The sequence below is a fragment of the Bacillus rossius genome, chromosome 3 (genome assembly GCF_032445375.1).
Source record: "Bacillus rossius redtenbacheri isolate Brsri chromosome 3, Brsri_v3, whole genome shotgun sequence".
Taxonomy (NCBI): domain Eukaryota; kingdom Metazoa; phylum Arthropoda; class Insecta; order Phasmatodea; family Bacillidae; genus Bacillus; species Bacillus rossius.
This window is the reverse complement of record NC_086332.1, coordinates 98,447,650-98,472,283: the sequence shown is the minus strand read 5'-3', so window position 1 is coordinate 98,472,283 and position 24,634 is coordinate 98,447,650. Positions and strand designations below refer to the sequence as shown.

General features: G+C 41.6%; 1 protein-coding gene across 1 annotated transcript in view; it reads left to right on the top strand.

The window, feature by feature from the left end:
* The window catches only part of LOC134531347 (uncharacterized), a 353,666-nt gene that overhangs the window by 298,902 nt on the left and 30,130 nt on the right, over positions 1–24,634 (top strand). Inside the window, exon 31 of the mRNA XM_063367045.1 lies at positions 370–576. Within this exon, the coding sequence (XP_063223115.1) occupies positions 370–576 (207 nt within the window). The remainder of the gene's footprint in view (positions 1–369; positions 577–24,634) is intronic.

The following is a 24,634-nucleotide window of genomic DNA, read 5'->3' as shown; positions in this document are numbered from 1 at the left end:
AGTATGAGAACCATCATGAATGCTTGAATTTAACATCAAATAAAAATAAAATTATGTTAAATTTTTGTAAGAAATATTCAGTATTATCTAGAAAAAAATGTATTTCATGTATGCAAAAATAACCATAGTCATGTGTTGAACATGGTTGCAATACATTTTTTGTAGTATTACAAAGTATTTCTGGTTTCCAAATGAATATTTTGCAATAGTCCAGAAAAGTTTTGTTTCCCTATTTCCTTTAGTTACCTAAGTTCACACATTGGTGTGGCCCAAAATGAGATGTGCACATCGGCAATGTTTTCCCGCTATGTTAACAAGGTCATTAAGACCTGAGTCAGTGGTGTTGATGAAGCGTGTCTTGTGTTGCAGATGGTGTACGTGCTGGTTGGTTTGGTCAGCCTCCCTCTGCTGGTCACCGTGCTGTGGCTGCTGCGCCAGTTGTGGCGCATGCTGGCCTCCTGCGCCGGCCGGGGCTGCCCCGCCACAGCGCGCTGCGCCAGTCGGCCCGACCACGGCCTGGAGGAGGTCGTGATCATACCCGCCGACCACCAGTTGCACGGCTCAGTTCCTCAGGGCGTGCCGTCTTCTAGCAGTGCCCTGCTGCGTGATGGGCCACTAGCATCTTCCCAAGAACAACACCAGTTCTCACCTGTTTCTCTGATGGAAGAGATGTTACTTGCGTCGACTCGTGAACAGATGCAGAGTGCATCAACACCTCTTGACGCACAACTGGTGACCTGCCACAACCAAATGCTCATGTATTCAACGGCTCCTCAAGTGGAATGCGTTAAGGGGTTATTCGCTGATTACCAGTCTCCTAGCCGTCACATAGAAGAGACGGAAGTAGAGGCCACATGCGACCAGGATCAAGCGGTGCTTTCACCTCCGATGCAGGATTTGGAAGCGTTTTCTATCCCTGATGCCTTCGCTCCTGCCGATACCGACAGTGACAACACACAGTATACCCAGGAGTTACAGGTGAGTATAATAATAACTATAATCATCACGAGGATGAAACCAATGACAAGGTATACATTCTCAATGTACTTACGAGTTAATAATAATAGTTTTAACAAACTAAAATATACTCTTTCATATAAAATCAACTAAAAAATAGAAAATAAATTTTAATAAATTTCAGTTAAGAATAGTGTAAATAATAAAAAATGTATTTTATTGCAAAAAAATTTTGGGGTGCATGGTGTCATTAGTAATAAATATGTTATTGACAGATATACGTAGAAGAATTATCATTTGATAATATCTTAAAAAGCACCCCACGCTTTTTTTGCAATAAATAATATTTTTTTTTCTTATTTACACTATTCTTAACTCAAATTTAATAAACAATTTTTTCTATTTTTTTGTGGGATTTTCTATAAAAGAGTAGGCCTATATTTTATTTTTCATGCTATTATTAATTTTCAATTTTTAGTTGGATTTTCTATAAAAGCATCTTTTTTAGTTTTTTAACTATTTTTTATTTTTAATTTTTAGTTACTTTTCTTTATTACATCAATTTACTATTAAAGTGAATTTGAGAAAATATTGCCTGCTTTTAAAATATATATTCGATATAGCGTGTTGAAGAACTATAGTACACATTATTTCAATATCCTAATATGAAAATCATTGATTTTAAATAAAATCGGGAAGTCATTCATGTATAATTCTAAGTCGGTAACTTATCCGATAAATGATCAATATGGGCGCCTGCTGCCTCCCTTTGATGAGATAGCTGGTTATCAGGATCCCTCTCCGAAAAATTTCATCTTATTCAAAGTCGGTAACTTATCCGAGAAATAGTTGATCGGGACGCATGGTAGTTTCCCTTCTTGGTCTTACGGAAATGACACTACCAGTAAGGAAAAAAATCGCTAACCCTGATTATCCTAGTAAGGATAAAGGGTTCAAAATATAGAAATGTCATCGGTCCTTGATAAGTATGCCAAATTTCGAGTTAAACCGACGTTTTGAAGGAGGACAAAATCATATTCAAATTTTCCATTACATACTAACAGACATAAGTATGAAGCAAATAAAAGCTTATTAAAAAGAACCAACAGGTGCCTGACATCCCTGGATGTAGAATGGAATAATTTATATCCTTGGGACGCTGTGTTTGGAGAACATTAAGAAGATTTTGTCGGCTAACGACAACGTGACCCACGTTTGCACTTTCGATGAACCTAGATCCGAATCCTTTAAACTGAATGAAAGTTTGTAAACTGAAATAAAATATTCGTGGCGAGGAGTCTCAGGAGACATTTACTCTGATGATGAGAGCTGAAATATCAAACGAAACGTTGGTGAACTCTTCACTTTTAACGTAGCTAAAGCCTACGAAATAATTATACATTTATTGTAATTTTAGAAGGGAATATATACTTGCCCAAAAAACTGTTTCGTAAACTCGACTGTTTACATCAAACAAAGATTTTTTTATCAGTGAGAGTACTTGAAATATCTGATAGCTACATTTCTATATTCCCGAAGTGAGTTTGGTGTAACGAGGAACACAACCAGCTATACCAATCAGCAATATTTTTAGCAGAGCATGGGATCTAAAGATGATGGCACCACTAGTTTATCACCAACGCAATCCACGTCAGACCTCCCAGGATCAAATTTGGGAGCTCTATTATGTTGTCATCCAGGTCTCACTATCCATAGCCTGTCATGCCTTGGTTTTAGATCCAAAGTTAGTCAGTTAACCGCGCTCGGATGCGAACATCACAAATTATCGTCTGCCGCAAAGCGCCAAACGGAGCTGCGTTAATTCTTTTTTGTGAGTAGAGAAAGTGGTATTCCACATATTAGTTTTACTACGTAATTGATTTCAGAATACTGGTTCATGTTAACAAAGTTTCTTTTTTGATTAACTAGTATTTATAGCCTTCCTGCAGATGACTTAGCAAATGAAAATCAGTACCTGTACAATTGAAAGTTGTATTTACTTTATTATTTCGTTTATTTTGGTTCTTCCCTCGTCAACAAAGAGGTCATTGCAAACAAACACAATACAAGTCAGGGAAGCAGGGGAAAGTAATCGGCATTGGCCTATAGTAGAAACACAATTCTAGGATTTGTTTCGAGTGATTTAAGGAAAACTTTGTAAAACCTAAATTAGAATTTATGTTTTAATATTCAAACCCGATTCCTCCAGAAAGCGAGTCTATTGTTTTACCTAAGTTAAACTTTCCTCGGTACTACTTTTGATAGAATGTTACGCATTTGAAAAAATGGCTCTCTGTTAAAAATTATTCCAACCCGGGGATTAAGAACAAGCTACAGAAATTTTGTCAAATTACTTGGCCTGTAATATTTCTGTAAAATTAAACTATCTTTAATCATTTTCGCGATATATCATACTAACTCATCACTTGCAAGCAGTATCAGGTGACATGTTTTACTTATGCTTGTCACGCTGAAGTATTTCTAGTCAGGTAAATTTCACGCACTAATACGTAGCTTAAATGGTATTCATTATGGTCCACTCAGCTTATTTTCCGGATGTAAAGCCAATTATTATTATATTCTTGTGATAATGCTTGAAATGACATAAGTATAAAAACAATGGTTCGAATGTTATTTAACACTTTAATATGCTTTGTTTACCAAGTCAAGACACTACTGGATCCAGTGCTGTAGCTTGGTTGGACGGGAAGAATCTAAAATAAGTGATAAGTAGAAGAGTATATATGTTTTAGGTGTTAAGTTGAATTATATCCCCATTTAGTTTGTTATTACACACATCAATGTTATTACATTACAGATTTAACAGGAAAATCGTGATTTTCGCCAACAGGATAAATTCATTAGCGTTTTAGTTGATTCACACTAAAATTATCACAAAACTGAGGCATTAACTTACTGCTAGCTTTTATTAATTTTTGAAGCACACACCTGACCATTTTCGTGACTGACGAATCGGTTATCGGTTTTCCTCAATTAAGTAAAGCCCATAATAATGTATAATGACAGTAACAGTTTTGTATTAATAGTGCAATTTATGTTTGTGAGTTTCAGAAAATCAGCTTTATGAAATCAACCTTATCAGCAGTTATGACAGCCAGCATCTCTGTCCTTCGGTTACTGCAAAGGACGTGGTGAGTTTTGGCTTCAATTACGCCCTATTGGCTCCATGGCATCACTCAACACCGAAACATCCAGCTTACTTATCTGAGAGAAGTGGAGGAGGTGTTTAATGCTTACCCTCCCGAACACCGACAAAAATTTCCATTTTCTCCGAGGGAAGAGGCCTTTGAATTTTATTCTCTTGAACAACTGGTAGTCAACACATCGTTTCCGAGGAAAGAGGTATGTGATACCTATCACCCCGAGCAGCTGCATGAGTCACCATCATCGCCAAGGGAAGAGGCCTTTGAAAATTATCCTTCTGAGCAGCTGCAAGCTTCACCATCATCTTTGAAGGAAGAGGTATACGAGACTTATCCTCTTGAACAGCTGCAAGCATCAACATCATCTTCAAGGGAAAGGGCTGTTGATGCTTATCCATCCGAGCAGCTGCAAGACTCACCATTATCTTTGAGGGAAGAGGTCTATGAGACATATCCTCCCGAGCTGCATGAGGCACCATTATTTCCATGGGAAGAGACTTTTGACACTTATCCTCCCGAGCAGCTGCAAGATTCGCGATCACCTTTGAGGGAAGAGGTCTACGAGACTTATCATCTTGAACAGCTGCAAGCATCAACATCATCTTCAAGGGAAAGGGCTGTTGATACTTATCCTCCCGAGCAACTACAAGACTCACCATCATCTTTGAGGGAAGAGGTCTATGAGATATATCCTCCCGAGCTGCATGAGGCACCATTATCTCCATGGGAAGAGATTTTTGACACTTATCCTCCCAAGCAGCTGCAAGATTCGCGATCACCTATGAGGGAAGAGGTCTACGAGACTTATCCTCTTGAACAGCTGCATGCCTCAACATCATCTTCAAGGGAAGGGGCCTTTGATTCTTATCCTCCCGTGCAGCTGCAAGAGTTTCCATTCCCTTTGAAGGAAGAGGTCTATGAAACATATCCTCCAGAGCAGCTGCATGAGTCACCATCATCTCTGCAGGAAGAGGCCTTTGAGAAGTATCCTTCTGAATACCTAATTGTATCGACATTGTCTGAGAAGAAAGAGGTCTTTGAGACTTATTCTCTTGAACCGCTGCAATCATCAACATCATTTCCGAGGGAAGATGTGAATGAGACTCATCCTTCCGAACAGCTGCAAGTGGTATCACCACACAAGATAAACAAGAGTTCTGGTCCCCTTACCTACTATAAGCTACAACTACCACCGTTTCCTCCACAACAAGTTCCTTTGAAAGAAGTGCTTTATGAAACGTTTCATCCTTTGAAAACTGATATTGACACTACCCCTTCAGAATAAAGAGGCATTTTTGCGATATACCAATGACCGTGTTTCTATCACCCCTTAAGGACAAATGATTTTAGACCATTTCCTAGACCAAATGCACATGTAATCATATTTCCCAAGGGTGAGTGGTAATAGTACCAGTGACATGTATACTTTCCCGAGAAGCAATTTGAGGTCACATTAGCCATTCGTTAACTGAATGGTTACGGTGAGCCTTAGAACATCAGCGTACAATGTACAACGATTCAAAAGGAACATTACGACAACTTCGATGCCAAACCGATTGATTAATTTCTTTAGCAAAAATCAAACATGCGCATCCTGCTTAACATTCAGATAATGCCAAAGAGTGGATATTTACGCCACCCATTCATATTGTTAGAGACATCCTTGGCCTGATAAATGACTTGAAAGAGGCCTTATTTAAAAATACATTCTTGCTTTATATATTTCCGTTTATTATACAGTGCTCACATATGTGTAGCTAAAACCAGGAGATTAAAATTTGAGATCATTCACAAAATATCATTTCCAAATAAGAAGTTGCTTTAAACTACTGAATATCAGTGAAATTCCACTTATTTATAGTAAATGAATTTACCCATTGGTACCCACAAGGGGGGGGGGGGGTAACGACGCAGACTGCGTCATTAAAATTGGGGGGGGGGTTCTAAAAAGACGAGAAAAATATATATATATATTATTTACATACTTATAGCTTCTAATGTGAAAATACGTTTCTGGTGCTTTGATAATTGAAAGGGATTTTGTAAATCAAATTGGCAACCCCCCACTTTCCTCAACAAAAGCAGTTTGGCATCTGTCGGTTCAGGATGGTCCCTATCACCGCTTCGACAATAAGCGCACACACTCAAAAGTAAAAGTAAAAAAAAAAAAAACTTGGCGCCTGCGCAGACCGTGCATCTGAAAGGAGAATATGATGCATTCTATCAGGCTTGGAAATTCTATACCTCTGTTCAGCTCATGCCCGCCTGATAGTTGAGACCATATTTACGATTATTCCCCACACTTTCTTTACAAGTAAGTCAAAAAAATATAGACAGAAAAAGGAAAAGTGTTGATCACTTTACACGCATTCCTTCTCATTTCATTGTTTTGCTTGTTATAGCTGGCAGCGACGCCCAGAATTGGCTGGACCACACTGAAGCTATTGTCTGCCATTACTGAATGTATCAGTGCGAAGTCGGGTTGTGCTTGTGCGTTATTCTGATTATCATCTTCGAATTAATTAGTTTTTGAAGTGTAATCGTGATATAATGCTGGTAATGTAGTCATGCCTAAAAAGCAAACGCAATATAAATATAAATGTTTAGAGATTTTGTGTGAAGGGACTGTTAGGCATGATAAGTGGGCAGACCATTGCAAGAAGAAGCATTTTTATAAAGTTAAGCACAATTTAGAAATTAGGGAAAAAATAATTGAGGTGAAGTGCAGTGATAGTTCTGTGTGGAAACCTTATGTTGAGGGAACATCGACATCTACTGCTATTTATGAACCAGAACGAGAAAGGTAAGTGTAAAATATAATAAGCAATACAAATGTACATATCGGTATCAGGCACTTATTACGGGGCCCGTCTACATGCCAGAAAATCGCGCTGCAGCGTGTTATAACACGTTTTTATACCGAAAATATGTAAATGTGTGTTCACGCCCTTTATCTACGAAAAGAACACACATTTCAAACGACTGCCCTTGCTTAAGGGAGCGTTCAAGTAATACGTAACGCAATTTTTTGATATTTTAGACCCCCCCCCTCTCCCCAATGTAACGCGCCGTAACGTTTTTCTGTACCCCCCCTCCCCCCAAGTAAAACGTTACGTAACCCCAAGTGACCATTTTTACCTAAAAGTCACAATTATGTGGCGTAACGTACCGGAATAAGTCACTAAAATACCTTTGTTATTGTTTTAATCGCGTTAACGTTACTTATTAACATTTGAAATGTCTTGTTTTTTAAAGCAAGAGCTTTTTAATATTTTTTTTCCTAATAAATTTTTACTACTCAATCATACATTTAGCAATCATACAGTTAATTACGTCTTTTTCCTGACTTGGCCCTGTCCTTACACACTTTTTGCTTTATCCGCCATTGTTCTTCTCATGCATTCTCCTATTTTAGCGTTTTACTAATAAAGCTATTAAAATCAAAGAACAAATTTTATTTCTAATAATTATTTTTACATTTGGCAATGCAATTACAAACATAAAACTAACTGAAATAAAATATATTTGTCTAAATATAATCGTATTTAAGAATACAATCGAACGACAACGAAAAACATTAAAAATATAATTAGCCATAATTAAAATAAGTAGATTGTAAAAAAAAAAAATCAATTGGAGTTTTACTGCTCCTCTGTCCATGGGTTTGCCAGCCACTCAGATTCTTTCATTACTGGCATCCGGAGAGCAGACGAAGAGGGTTCCGGAATTGTTAACCCGCTTCCATCAAGCCAATCGGCATCATCAGACGATGTTTCACAGCGACGCACAATGCAGAGAAGCTCATTTGCCCTTCTTGCAGCAAGTCGCTGTGGCCGTACTCGACTTTCACGAAGGTCTTGGGCAGTCTTGCCATGCATGAAACGATTTTGCTTTTGCACACTCTTGTGGGATGTAAAATAAATCCCACAGGTTGAACATGCTCGGTTATTTAGGTCGGATTGTACTGATGGGCAAAATAAATCGTAAAGCATCTGCTTAAACCCTTCTAGAGGAGGCGACAGATCAACAGACAACCTCACAAGAAGTGGTGAAAACTTGCGTGATCCTTTGTCTATCTGACTAGGTACCACGAGCTTGTTTGCGGTTTGAAGGATTGGGCAGGGTGGCGGCAGGAAAGTTTCTGGAAAGACAGATTTTAATGCACTCCTCAAGCGGGAACAGAAGGATTCATCCGCGCATTTAATAACTTGCAAGAAATATTGCGATTCACGGACGTGAGCGCTATACCACGCCATATTAGCTTCTGCTGGATCCTGCAAGCTATCTTCAGGGTTTCTACATTCCGCCGAAACATGGTAGTTGTCAATTTTCATACAGTCGGTTGAGTGCTTGGAGCACATAAACGAAAAGGGTTGCCATCTTGGGAGAACAAAATACGAACAATTCAATCAGGCATCCCCCGTAAAAAATAAACGATAAGGGTTGCCAACTTGGGAGATTTTAATTCACTAGTTTTTTATTAACCCTTCAGACCAATCGTCTTTTGTTCCACAACATTACTGTTGTGATGAGAGAAATACTCATACATAGAAAACAGTGTATTTTGAATATCAATACCTATATAATTTCTAATATGGCGATTGGAGTCTACGTTGACAACCGAAGTATATAACGAAGCCATCCGAATAGCGGTATTTTTTGTTTTAACTACTTTACTGGAGTGACGAGAAAAGCTATCACAGCTGTTAATAAATATATATATATATATTTGCTTTACGTTTGGAGTTAAAAAAAAACATTATTCACTAATCCTGTATAGCAAGCAGAAGCAATTTTGTGAAGGTGAAAAAAAATTTGTTATCATGCCATTTGAAATCTTGAGAAAAAAAAGTTTTAAAAAATGCGTGAAAGAATCTGTCTCTATGCGACCGTTCTGAAGGGTTAAAAAAAACAATGTGACGTAACGCGTAGGTCAAACCCCCCCTCCCTCCCCAGTAACGCATCGTAACGTTTTACAAGACCCCCCCTCCCCCCAAATTCGTTACGTAATACTTGAACGCTCCCTAAGGCGCTCGCCTACTTAGCAAGTGAACAGTGTTACATAGTGTTTAAAAGACATGTTTAAACAGAATACTACAAAAAATTTTAGAAATTGGATTCGCTATGAAAAGAACTCAAAACTTTAGACAAGAAGTAAAATATATTTTCAAAATGAACTGTACATAAAAAATAATATTTTTTTAACCCTGAACTTGGTCAAAAATGGGTTTTTCAGGCTTCTGTATCTTACTAACAATTCACAGGATGTATGTGGCACTAATATAAGGGCATGCGCTGGGCCTTTATACAAACTATGCAGAAATAAAATTATTAGGTCACTGCATTGTATGCGACGGACGTAGCGTCGGAACAACAAGAAAGGGGGGTGGGGTGAGCGCAGGGGCGAAGCCAGGGGGGGGGGGGGTGGTTAGGGTTCAACCCCCCCCCCCTTAGCATCAAATATTTAATTAATTTCTTATTCATCACTCAAACAAATTTAATATTAAAATTTATAAAAATTTTACCATTACAATATTTAAATTAAAGAACCGACAACTGATAAAATAGCACTATTTTACACCTTAAAATCCAAATTTTCCCGGGGGAGGACCCCCGGACCTCCGCTTTAATACGGGGGGGGCCATGCTTCTTAACACCCCTCTTACACAAATCCTGGCTACGCCACTGGGGTGAGGGATGGAGAGAGAGAGAGAGAGAGAAAATTGCACGCGGTATCAATTATCTTTCTTTCCGCCATAAGAGCATAAGTATTGGAGGTTTGGAAACACCCTATTACGGTTGTGACAATTCTTGGAAGGGGGAATATGAATGACACTCCTGCCGAGGGAACGCGGCTACAGCCTAGTTCCAGCACCGACCGCTGTCCCAAGCGATGGCTGCTTAGATAGCGAGTGAAAGTTCGGGATGCGCTGGAAACACATTTTTTTTTTTTTTTAAAAAAATCGGAAGATTTTGCGAAAAAACATGACATTCATCCACTTGTACCAGTACCTGGAAGAATAAGGTTTAGGAAGAGGGCAATGGACGAGATTGGAGTTGACGAGCCCATAATAGACCTAAATCGTAGACTTAAAATTGAAATGTGCTTAATGCAGAGAAATATAATGTTATATCTGAAGACATCAAAGAGTTGTGTGATTTCTACAAGTGGGATTGTGACTCGGTGGCTGAAGAATTGAACAGCTTCAGTGATCTATACCTTGCCACACATCCAAATATCTCACTATCCGATGTGGTAAAAGAAAGCCCAAGAACATCAAGAAAGGAAGATGAAGAGACTGAAGTGGCTAATGAAAACCTGGTAGATACAGAAGAAATCGATGGTGATGAAGAGGAAAAGGAAGATGAGGGAGATGAAAAAGTAGGTATATATAGTTCGTATGAGGACACCGGAGGACGGAGGGGGATCCGGGGATCCGATCGAACCACCTTATGGCTTCGCTTCATCAGCCATGTTGGATTACGTCACTTCCGCCGGCCATGCACGCACGAAAAAGTGCCCCGTTACGTTCATCAGCCATGTACGCACGAAAAATGTCCCGTTACAGTAGTTGGAAATAGGGGGTTCAAGCACAGGCGCAGGAGCCAGGAGCCCGCCATCTTGGATGACGTCATCGGCGGCCATCTTGGATGACGTCATCATGACCTTTGACCTTGACCTTTGACCTTGCTAATCTATGCTAATCTATGCTAATCTATGCCAATCTATGCCAATCTACGCTAATCTATGCCAATCTATGCCAATCTATGCTAATCTATGCCAATCTATGCTAATCCGTATGCTAATCTATGCTAATCTGTATGCTAATCCATGCTAATCTGTATGCCAATCCATGCTAATCCATCCGCCATTTTGTATTTCTAGAAATTTCCACCAACTTTGAATCGTGACGTCACCGTTGCACTTTGTGTCACGGACGCCATCTTGGATTTGAATTTTTTTTTTCGAACTTTGAAATTCGATGTAAACATCAACCACCATCTTGTTTTCGTCTGCTGGTGGCCGCCATATTGTTTTCGTCTGCTGGTGGCCGCCATCTTGTTTCGTCTGCTGCAGGCCGCCATCTTGTTTCCGTCTGCTGGAGGCAGCCATCTTGCAACGTCATATAGTTCTGTTGGTCGCCACCAGATAGCAGCAGGGAATATTTTATTTTTTTCTTTAACTAAAATATTTTCAGTGCCGAGGCTGGGATTCGATCCATGGGATGTGAAAACGTCCAGGATGTCGTGGTTACGAGGCGGACACCTTGACCACTAGACCACGAGACCAATTGGGATATGGTGGAATAAATAATCTATATATGCCACGTACTGACGTCAAGTTTTATGATAAAAGGGGGGAGGGTGTCTTTGCCTTCCCAAATGCATGAAATTCAAATTATTATTATACCATCGCCATCTTTAATTCCAGCACAGACTACCAGATGGCGCCAAATTCAAATATTAGTTAGGGAGTCGGCAGGCAGGTGTCGCATGCCGCCATCTTGGTTCTCAAGTTGGCTGGTAGATGTCGCTAGTATCGCGCGCCAAATTCAAAAATTAGTTGCCAGAGGCGCCGCCATCTTGGTTCTCAAGTTGGCTGGTAGATGTCGCTAGTATCGCGCGCCAAATTCAAAAATTAGTTGCCAGAGGCGCCGCCATCTTGGTTCTCAAGTTGGCTGGTAGATGTCGCTAGTATCGCGCGCCAAATTCAAAAATTAGTTGCCAGAGGCACCGCCATCTTGGTTCTCAAGTTGGCTGGTAGATGTCGCTAGTATCGCGCGCCAAATTCAAAATTAGTTGCCAGTTGACTAGCGTATTATTCCATACGGTGCATGTATATAAGCGAGTCCTAGACAGCAGGATGCTCAGTTTGTTACTGACGTCGGCGGTGTAAGGATCGCCTAGTTTGTTTCTTCTGGTGCATGAGTCGTGTCAATTAGCTGTTCTTGAGATTTCGATGGCATCACAGAAATGGAAACAATACAACAAAAATTGAGACTATACAAAAAATTGAAACTATACAACAAAAAACTGAAACTATACAACAAATTGAAACAGCAACATCCAAACTATTCGCAGAAAAATATTTACATGTCATCACCGACATACCCGTGGGGGACTGTGCGGATGCCGTCTTCACAGATTAAACGTTTGTCATCCTCCCACGTTATGGCTAGCTTATTGCTGTATTCGCTATACAGCACATGCTTTCTCGACCGTATGGCTCTAACACCTGCCCTCCTTGTGCGGTGGTCTTGCAGGGCATCCAGGTAATCACCGAATGTGATGTGGTTTTTGACCACACAACGCTGGATGCCCTTAGCCTTCTTCTCAACCTTGCCACCGCACATGTATGCATAGAGTTTGGCCCGCAGACTGACAAACACGCTCATTACTTCTCCCCCACATTCATCTTTGAATTTGCCAACAACTTTCTTGTTGATGGGGGAGAAGCATGGGTGGTCAGGAGGGTAGCAGCTGGTGTCGAATTCAGACATGAACTTAGGGTCGGCTCTTAGATCATGGTAGAAGTCCTGTGTTTGAATCTCATACACAAAGCTGTCTGTATCCATATATGCCAGATGAATATTTTCCTGATATTTTGGTTTCATAGTATTGTAGTGGAAGTCGTACATGAGTGTTTTTGATAGATCAAGTACTGCGAGTCCAGCATAGATCGGCTTGTCGAAAATGATGGTCTCATGGTTCAGGTGGACTAGAGTCAAATTCGGTTCGTACATTGTGCGGTCCTTGAAGGACGGGCGACACACCAGTTTCTTGAACCGCTTCTCGGAACACACCAACTCCATTTTGAGCCTCCGCCTCTTGTTCTCCATCAATTTTCCGAAGGTGGAGTTCACAACCAACTTGAAGAACTCCTTCTCGAATTCGTTGGCTGCTGCTTTACGCTTGTTGGTGTTCAGTCGTATATAGGGCTCCAACCATGCCAACTGCTCAAACTGGAGGACTCGGTGTATCTTAGTCACTATCAGCCCATGCGATACTGCTTGCTGGAGGTTTTTGTAGTGGACAATGTAGTGCTCTTTATTTTCCAACGTTGTCATCAGCTTTGATTGTTTTGAGCCGGGAGGACATTGATTCACTGGGAGAAACGGAAGGTCTTTGTGACTTTCGTGGAGCTCGTGAGGGTACTCCACATCACACTCAATTATGTAGCCAGTAGGTGAATTTTCCGGAATAGACATGACATCAATGGACGTATCCGACCATTTGAAATGACGAATTGGAAGCGGCAGAGACATCGCCCACCCGTACAAATTATTTGCATCAATATACTCTAGGAATATGGATGGCTTGGAAGCATCATATGTCTCAGGCACATATGAATTATTCGCAACACAATGACGTTTGATGCTTTGTGCTACGCCTCCACGAATACCGGCTTCCACAAACATGTACATATCATAATCGGTAAGAAGCTCTAGCTGTACACCTGTGGTTCGAAGCATCGCGTCGAAAGCGAACCCAGGACAAGAAATGTAGTGAGATGGGTCTAAACTATATGTCTCCAAACATATTGAACGAAAATTCTCGAATACATCTGCTAGGATCAGAACATCCGTCTTCAGGTACAAGTCAGCGTACTCTCCTAAGGTAGCACACTGAAACTTGTCCCAGACTTTCATTGCATGAGCGTAATCCGTCTCTGAAATCCCAGTATCGGTCAGACTGTTGTAGAAATCGCCGATAGGTGGAAGACTAGTATCATCCAAACGAGCAAAAGAATCCACAAAGTCGTAGGGGAAGACTCCCTTGCGGGTAACCAACTCCAACTCATCAGGAGCGAAAAACTCAGCAGTACTGACAAACTTGTCTGCAGGCAAGAACTCAGCGAGCGAAGCAAGACCCCGACTCATAAAGCGGAACGTATCAACAAACTGGATGCTGAACTTATCATGCAACTTCTTGGAAAAAGTTATCAGCTTCTCTTCCGAATTAGGAATTATGAAGATGTCTTTAGTGTCGTACCCCAACTTCCTGATAATAAAGTTCTGGTCATACGCCAGGCTGTGGAAGAACACAATCATCTTTTTTGGTCTGCGCCTGAGAAGGTTGCAGTCATTACATGCAGGTCCAATAAATTCGCCGGTGAAGTGATTATGGTCACGGACTTTCTTTGAATTTCCCCCGAACTTTCCTCCACAGTAGCAACACACACTTGCTTGCATAAAAGCAGTGTTCTGTGCATGTGTGAGCGGAGTCATAGGAACAGACGTAGAAAATATTTTCTGTACATCATGCCCAATCTCCACAATGCGAGAAATGAACTTATCCTCTGCGTCACAACCACGATACACTTCAGGCTGTGAAGGAAGTGAAGAAGTGAGGTGTGCTGGAATGACGGAGTTATCTGCTTTCACGTAAATGCAGTAGCTGTACGCTTTATGCTTTTGGTACTGCAGCATGTATGACTCATCAGGATTCGGGTGGCATGTATGGATTTTCTCCAGAATAGCTTCAAAGTCGCAATATACCACGATGGTCATCTTATCACTGTGATGGAAGTTATTGAACTTCAGAACAGGAGGCTGACCGTTCTCATCAAGCTGTGGCATTTCCATCCTAACAGCAGCATGCTGTTTGCAGAGCTCACTGTGTTTTGCCAAACACTGAAGCCCAGTGAGTCCGCTAACCCTATCCTGATCATCATAATGCTTGAAGCATCTTTTGCAAACGTGGATAGCATCATGATGTGTAGTTAGTTGGGACCGAACCAGGGCAGAAAAATTTTTAATGTAGGTGAAATGAGACGAATTGTCATTGACCAAGAGCAGAAGGTCGAAATGATGTTCTTTTTCTTCAGGAGCGACTCGTGCAGGAACAACATTCAGGTTCTCGTCTATACTGTAAATGTTGATGGAGACTCCAGGGTTCTGTTTTTCAAACAGCGGTATTTGCCTGATTGGAGTAGGAAACTCGACATTGTTGAAATTGAATTTATCTTCCAAGTCATGGTAGCGCTGGTTGACACGTTTTGGGTGCTCGCCTTCCACGTACTTCACAAGAATTGACCACTTGAAGCACATGTGATCATCCAGGTTTTGTGGATTTATCACTGCGAATTTGTCTTTGATGGAAGTAGGTAGTTCGATGTAGGAGCTGGCACGGAGTGGATCAAGCTTGTTGATTCGTAGTTGAAGTCGCTTAACGGCCGACAAAGTCCATCCGGACCCCTTACCCATGTAATCTCCCTCCTCCTTGCAGATCTTGGAGATGGACTCGGCAACTGCTTCCTCCACCTCGTGAACTGCGTAGAGGGGTACATTAATGGTTCTGAAGGCCCTCTTGTCTTCGATGGCATCTACTGGTTTTTCGTAGTCGCACTCGAGCACGATATTGAATTTGAGAGGTCCGTTCTCTTCAATCTCCTCCACAAGTTGGTTTATTATTTTGTTCTTGATGGAGTCCAGGTACCTACAAATGTCCTTCGCAGAACTTGACGTATTAACAGCAATGTAAGTCTTCAAATTGCCCTTGAATCCTACTTCAGCGGTGATGAAGCCATGGGTATTGACCAAACCCGCGCCGGTCACCACCTTTGTTCGGCTGATCGATGGTTTAGGCAGTACTGCTGGCATAACTGCTGCCATCCTCTGTTTCTTTGTCGGAGGTGGAGCAGACCCCTTGCACACCTTGATGTGGGCTTTCAAATTGTCAGCCCTGGCAAACTCCTTGGCACAGTTGTCGCAGGTATGTGCTATGCGGTTAGGGTTGAGACCACAAGCAGACTTCTCATGACGTCTAGCAAAATCAGCACGGGCGAAAACCTTATAGCAGAAACTGCACCGCATGCCTGATGTCGTGGCGACAGCTCCAGCACATGTTGACAGGTGCTGCTGCATCTTGTCGTTGCGTGCGACCATCTTGCCACACAGATGACACTGCTGGAAGTCACGCTGCATGTTGTCAGCACACTGACGTTCGTGACGGTAGCGGTTGTTGCCTGCCGTGAAGGTAGCAGGGCAGAAACGACATTTCTGCACGGTAGGTGCCATCACAGCAATCGGTAGTCCGGTCTCAACGTACAGAACACGCGAAGGAAGCTCGACGTACGGAGAACTATAACAGAAGAATTAAGAATACAATGTAGCTAGCCATTACACGAAAACAAACATAACCTCAAAACTCTAGCCCTCAGGCTAACTAACCCAAACTGCTAGCAATGTTACTAAATAAAAGAATTGCAAACATAACCTCAAAACTCTAACCCTCAATCGTATTCAATGTTAACTAAAAATGATTGATTACATAACCTCAAAACTACTCTAATGCACACCCCAAAAATGCTAGAATATTTAAAGTACTGTTAAAAGTTTAAGCTAAACAATTCCTGTTTACCCACACATAAGTGTACAGAGAAAAAACTAGCTATCTTATAACCTACAAAAAAGCTGAGAAACATAAAAATATTAACGAAACATGTAGCATACCTCAAAAAACGATGAAGTGGAGCTGCAGAAGATGATGTAGCGTTGGCGGTAGGAATCGTGGTAGCAGCGAAACTCACACACGAACTAACTTACTCAAACTCTAAGAGCACACTGAAGCTCCGACAGCTAATCCAGGCCTTTTATAAGCAGTTCTGCTTTTCAACAACAGATGACACCAGGTGTTGTGTTGAGTCATAATTTATTTAGTTCTTTTATGTGGTATGCGGGATGCTCACTAACGTTCGCAAAACAAGGATGGCTTCGCTAGACATCAAGGAGAAGGAAGTTTGTCTTTCATGTTAATGCTTCTCAGCTGTCTCAAAGCATATTATTTGTCTGAGTAAAGTTATTATTTTTTAAATCCACCTGATAAAAATATTGTATGTTCTGATTTATTGACAGAATTTCACTGATTAAATGTAACTCTGAATAAAAATGACATGACGCAGTAAGTAAAAAATTCTTCATGCAGAGATAGATCTCTAACAAATAATCAGGAGCACTCGGTGAAAACCATCAGATGTCTAGCCAGGAATAATCAGAAACACTTGGAGAAAGCCATCAATATAATATCAAGATTAATCAGAAGCACTCGGAGAAATCCATCAGATGTCTAGTTAGGTATAATCAGAAGCACACGGAGTAAACCGCCATAATATTGTCAAGAATAATCGCAAGCTCACGGAGTAAACCACCATAATATTGTCAAGAATAATCAGGAGCACACGGAGAAAACCACCATAATATTAACAATAAAAATCGGAAGCACACGGAGAAAATCATCATAATATTGACAAGAATAATCGGAAGCACACGGAGAAAACCATCACAAGTTTTCTTTGATATCATAAAAAAACAGAAAAAATATTTAATAAATAACAAAAAAATTAATAAATATTTTAAATGACAAAATAAAATACAAAAATACATAAAATTCTGGCTTGTACTAGAACTATATCTTTGCTCAACAATGAGAAGTTCACAAGCTAGCAGAATCTGTTTATGTATTTTTGTATTTTATTTTGTCATTTAAAATATTTATTAATTTTTTTGTTATTTATTAAATATTTTTTCTGTTTTTTTATGATATCAAAGAAAACTTGTGATGGTTTTCTCCGTGTGCTTCCGATTATTCTTGTCAATATTATGATGATTTTCTCCGTGTGCTTCCGATTATTATTGTTAATATTATGGTGGTTTTCTCCGTGTGCTCCTGATTATTCTTGACAATATTATGGTGGTTTACTCCGTGAGCTTGCGATTATTCTTGACAATATTATGGCAGTTTACTCCGTGTGCTTCTGATTATACCTAACTAGACATCTGATGGATTTCTCCGAGTGCTTCTGATTAATCTTGATATTATATTGATGGCTTTCTCCAAGTGTTTCTGATTATTCCTGGCTAGACATCTGATGGTTTTCACCGAGTGCTCCTGATTATTTGTTAGAGATCTATCTCTGCATGAAGAATTTTTTACTTACTGAGTCATGTCATTTTTATTCAGAGTTACATTTAATCAGTGAAATTCTGTCAATAAATCAGAACATACAATATTTTTATCAGGTGGATTTAAAAAATAATAACTTTACTCAGACAAATAATATGCTTTGAGACAGCTGAGAAGCATTAACATGAAAGACAAACTTCCTTCTCCTTGATGTCTAGCGAAGCCATCCTTGTTTTGCGAACGTTAGTGAGCATCCCGCATACCACATAAAAGAACTAAATAAATTATGACTCAACACAACACCTGGTGTCATCTGTTGTTGAAAAGCAGAACTGCTTATAAAAGGCCTGGATTAGCTGTCGGAGCTTCAGTGTGCTCTTAGAGTTTGAGTAAGTTAGTTCGTGTGTGAGTTTCGCTGCTACCACGATTCCTACCGCCAACGCTACATCATCTTCTGCAGCTCCACTTCATCGTTTTTTGAGGTATGCTACATGTTTCGTTAATATTTTTATGTTTCTCAGCTTTTTTGTAGGTTATAAGATAGCTAGTTTTTTCTCTGTACACTTATGTGTGGGTAAACAGGAATTGTTTAGCTTAAACTTTTAACAGTACTTTAAATATTCTAGCATTTTTGGGGTGTGCATTAGAGTAGTTTTGAGGTTATGTAATCAATCATTTTTAGTTAACATTGAATACGATTGAGGGTTAGAGTTTTGAGGTTATGTTTGCAATTCTTTTATTTAGTAACATTGCTAGCAGTTTGGGTTAGTTAGCCTGAGGGCTAGAGTTTTGAGGTTATGTTTGTTTTCGTGTAATGGCTAGCTACATTGTATTCTTAATTCTTCTGTTATAGTTCTCCGTACGTCGAGCTTCCTTCGCGTGTTCTGTACGTTGAGACCGGACTACCGATTGCTGTGATGGCACCTACCGTGCAGAAATGTCGTTTCTGCCCTGCTACCTTCACGGCAGGCAACAACCGCTACCGTCACGAACGTCAGTGTGCTGACAACATGCAGCGTGACTTCCAGCAGTGTCATCTGTGTGGCAAGATGGTCGCACGCAACGACAAGATGCAGCAGCACCTGTCAACATGTGCTGGAGCTGTCGCCACGACATCAGGCATGCGGTGCAGTTTCTGCTATAAGGTTTTCGCCCGTGCTGATTTTGCTAGACGTCATGAGAAGTCTGCTTGTGGTCTCAACCCTAACCGCATAGCACATACCTGCGACAACTGTGCCAAGGAGTTCGCCAGGGCTGACAATTTGAAAGCCCACATCAAGGTGTGCAAGGGGTCTGCTCCACCTCCGACAAAGAAGCAGAGGATGGCAGCAGTTATGCCAGCAGTACTGCCTAAACCATCGATCAGCCGAACAAAGGTGGTGACCGGCGCGGGTTTGGTCAATACCCATGGCTTCATCACCGCTGAAGTAGGATTCAAGGGCAATTTGAAGACTTACATTGCTGTTAATACGTCAAGTGCTGCCAAGGACATTTGTACGTACCTGGACTCCATCAAGAACAAAATAATAAACCAACTTGTGGAGGAGATTGAAGAGAACGGACCTCTCAAATTCAATATCGTGCTCGAGTGCGACTACGAAAAACCAGTAGATGCCATCGAAGACAAGAGGGCCTTCAAAACCATTAATGTACCCCTCTACGCAGTTCACGAGGTGGAGGAAGCAGTTGCCGAGTCCATCTCCAAGATCTGCAAGGAGGAGGGAGATTACATGGGTAAGGGGTCCGGATGGACTTTGTCGGCCGTTAAGCGACTTCAACTACGAATCAACAAGCTTGATCCACTCCGTGCCAGCTCCTACATCGAACTACCTACTTCCATCAAAGACAAATTCGCAGTGATAAATCCACAAAACCTGGATGATCACATGTGCTTCAAGTGGTCAATTCTTGTGAAGTACGTGGAAGGCGAGCACCCAGAACGTGTCAACCAGCGCTACCATGACTTGGAAGATAAATTCAATTTCAACAATGTCGAGTTTCCTACTCCAATCAGGCAAATACCGCTGTTTGAAAAACAGAACCCTGGAGTCTCCATCAACATTTACAGTATAGACGAGAACCTGAATGTTGTTCCTGCACGAGTCGCTCCTGAAGAAAAAGAACATCATTTCGACCTTCTGCTCTTGGTCAATGACAATTCGTCTCATTTCACCTACATTAAAAATTTTTCTGCCCTGGTTCGGTCCCAACTAACTACACATCATGATGCTATCCACGTTTGCAAAAGATGCTTCAAGCATTATGATGATCAGGATAGGGTTAGCGGACTCACTGGGCTTCAGTGTTTGGCAAAACACAGTGAGCTCTGCAAACAGCATGCTGCTGTTAGGATGGAAATGCCACAGCTTGATGAGAACGGTCAGCCTCCTGTTCTGAAGTTCAATAACTTCCATCACAGTGATAAGATGACCATCGTGGTATATTGCGACTTTGAAGCTATTCTGGAGAAAATCCATACATGCCACCCGAATCCTGATGAGTCATACATGCTGCAGTACCAAAAGCATAAAGCGTACAGCTACTGCATTTACGTGAAAGCAGATAACTCCGTCATTCCAGCACACCTCACTTCTTCACTTCCTTCACAGCCTGAAGTGTATCGTGGTTGTGACGCAGAGGATAAGTTTATTTCTCGCATTGTGGAGATTGGGCATGATGTACAGAAAATATTTTCTACGTCTGTTCCTATGACTCCGCTCACACATGCACAGAACACTGCTTTTATGCAAGCAAGTGTGTGTTGCTACTGTGGAGGAAAGTTCGGGGGAAATTCAAAGAAAGTCCGTGACCATAATCACTTCACCGGCGAATTTATTGGACCTGCATGTAATGACTGCAACCTTCTCAGGCGCAGACCAAAAAAGATGATTGTGTTCTTCCACAGCCTGGCGTACGACCAGAACTTTATTATCAGGAAGTTGGGGTACGACACTAATGACATCTTCATAATTCCTAATTCGGAAGAGAAGCTGATAACTTTTTCCAAGAAGTTGCATGATAAGTTCAGCATCCAGTTTGTTGATACGTTCCGCTTTATGAGTCGGGGTCTTGCTTCGCTCGCTGAGTTCTTGCCTGCAGACAAGTTTGTCAGTACTGCTGAGTTTTTCGCTCCTGATGAGTTGGAGTTGGTTACCCGCAAGGGAGTCTTCCCCTACGACTTTGTGGATTCTTTTGCTCGTTTGGATGATACTAGTCTTCCACCTATCGGCGATTTCTACAACAGTCTGACCGATACTGGGATTTCAGAGACGGATTACGCTCATGCAATGAAAGTCTGGGACAAGTTTCAGTGTGCTACCTTAGGAGAGTACGCTGACTTGTACCTGAAGACGGATGTTCTGATCCTAGCAGATGTATTCGAGAATTTTCGTTCAATATGTTTGGAGACATATAGTTTAGACCCATCTCACTACATTTCTTGTCCTGGGTTCGCTTTCGACGCGATGCTTCGAACCACAGGTGTACAGCTAGAGCTTCTTACCGATTATGATATGTACATGTTTGTGGAAGCCGGTATTCGTGGAGGCGTAGCACAAAGCATCAAACGTCATTGTGTTGCGAATAATTCATATGTGCCTGAGACATATGATGCTTCCAAGCCATCCATATTCCTAGAGTATATTGATGCAAATAATTTGTACGGGTGGGCGATGTCTCTGCCGCTTCCAATTCGTCATTTCAAATGGTCGGATACGTCCATTGATGTCATGTCTATTCCGGAAAATTCACCTACTGGCTACATAATTGAGTGTGATGTGGAGTACCCTCACGAGCTCCACGAAAGTCACAAAGACCTTCCGTTTCTCCCAGTGAATCAATGTCCTCCCGGCTCAAAACAATCAAAGCTGATGACAACGTTGGAAAATAAAGAGCACTACATTGTCCACTACAAAAACCTCCAGCAAGCAGTATCGCATGGGCTGATAGTGACTAAGATACACCGAGTCCTCCAGTTTGAGCAGTTGGCATGGTTGGAGCCCTATATACGACTGAACACCAACAAGCGTAAAGCAGCAGCCAACGAATTCGAGAAGGAGTTCTTCAAGTTGGTTGTGAACTCCACCTTCGGAAAATTGATGGAGAACAAGAGGCGGAGGCTCAAAATGGAGTTGGTGTGTTCCGAGAAGCGGTTCAAGAAACTGGTGTGTCGCCCGTCCTTCAAGGACCGCACAATGTACGAACCGAATTTGACTCTAGTCCACCTGAACCATGAGACCATCATTTTCGACAAGCCGATCTATGCTGGACTCGCAGTACTTGATCTATCAAAAACACTCATGTACGACTTCCACTACAATACTATGAAACCAAAATATCAGGAAAATATTCATCTGGCATATATGGATACAGACAGCTTTGTGTATGAGATTCAAACACAGGACTTCTACCATGATCTAAGAGCCGACCCTAAGTTCATGTCTGAATTCGACACCAGCTGCTACCCTCCTGACCACCCATGCTTCTCCCCCATCAACAAGAAAGTTGTTGGCAAATTCAAAGATGAATGTGGGGGAGAAGTAATGAGCGTGTTTGTCAGTCTGCGGGCCAAACTCTATGCATACATGTGCGGTGGCAAGGTTGAGAAGAAGGCTAAGGGCATCCAGCGTTGTGTGGTCAAAAACCACATCACATTCGGTGATTACCTGGATGCCCTGCAAGACCACCGCACAAGGAGGGCAGGTGTTAGAGCCATACGGTCGAGAAAGCATGTGCTGTATAGCGAATACAGCAATAAGCTAGCCATAACGTGGGAGGATGACAAACGTTTAATCTGTGAAGACGGCATCCGCACAGTCCCCCACGGGTATGTCGGTGATGACATGTAAATATTTTTCTGCGAATAGTTTGGATGTTGCTGTTTCAATTTGTTGTATAGTTTCAGTTTTTTGTTGTATAGTTTCAATTTTTTGTATAGTCTCAATTTTTGTTGTATTGTTTCCATTTCTGTGATGCCATCGAAATCTCAAGAACAGCTAATTGACACGACTCATGCACCAGAAGAAACAAACTAGGCGATCCTTACACCGCCGACGTCAGTAACAAACTGAGCATCCTGCTGTCTAGGACTCGCTTATATACATGCACCGTATGGAATAATACGCTAGTCAACTGGCAACTAATTTTGAATTTGGCGCGCGATACTAGCGACATCTACCAGCCAACTTGAGAACCAAGATGGCGGTGCCTCTGGCAACTAATTTTTGAATTTGGCGCGCGATACTAGCGACATCTACCAGCCAACTTGAGAACCAAGATGGCGGCGCCTCTGGCAACTAATTTTTGAATTTGGCGCGCGATACTAGCGACATCTACCAGCCAACTTGAGAACCAAGATGGCGGCGCCTCTGGCAACTAATTTTTGAATTTGGCGCGCGATACTAGCGACATCTACCAGCCAACTTGAGAACCAAGATGGCGGCATGCGACACCTGCCTGCCGACTCCCTAACTAATATTTGAATTTGGCGCCATCTGGTAGTCTGTGCTGGAATTAAAGATGGCGATGGTATAATAATAATTTGAATTTCATGCATTTGGGAAGGCAAAGACACCCTCCCCCCTTTTATCATAAAACTTGACGTCAGTACGTGGCATATATAGATTATTTATTCCACCATATCCCAATTGGTCTCGTGGTCTAGTGGTCAAGGTGTCCGCCTCGTAACCACGACATCCTGGACGTTTTCACATCCCATGGATCGAATCCCAGCCTCGGCACTGAAAATATTTTAGTTAAAGAAAAAAATAAAATATTCCCTGCTGCTATCTGGTGGCGACCAACAGAACTATATGACGTTGCAAGATGGCTGCCTCCAGCAGACGGAAACAAGATGGCGGCCTGCAGCAGACGAAACAAGATGGCGGCCACCAGCAGACGAAAACAATATGGCGGCCACCAGCAGACGAAAACAAGATGGTGGTTGATGTTTACATCGAATTTCAAAGTTCGAAAAAAAAAAATTCAAATCCAAGATGGCGTCCGTGACACAAAGTGCAACGGTGACGTCACGATTCAAAGTTGGTGGAAATTTCTAGAAATACAAAATGGCGGATGGATTAGCATGGATTGGCATACAGATTAGCATGGATTAGCATACAGATTAGCATAGATTAGCATACGGATTAGCATAGATTGGCATAGATTGGCATAGATTGGCATAGATTAGCGTAGATTGGCATAGATTGGCATAGATTAGCATAGATTAGCATAGATTAGCATAGATTAGCAAGGTCAAAGGTCAAGGTCAAAGGTCATGATGACGTCATCCAAGATGGCCGCCGATGACGTCATCCAAGATGGCCGCCGATGACGTCATCCAAGATGGCGGGCTCCTGGCTCCTGCGCCTGTGCTTGAACCCCCTATTTCCAACTACTGTAACGGGACATTTTTCGTGCGTACATGGCTGATGAACGTAACGGGGCACTTTTTCGTGCGTGCATGGCCGGCGGAAGTGACGTAATCCAACATGGCTGATGAAGCGAAGCCATAAGGTGGTTCGATCGGATCCCCGGATCCCCCTCCGTCCTCCGGTGTCCTCATACGAACTATATATACCTACTTGAAAAGAAAAATGTTTTGTGGGTAA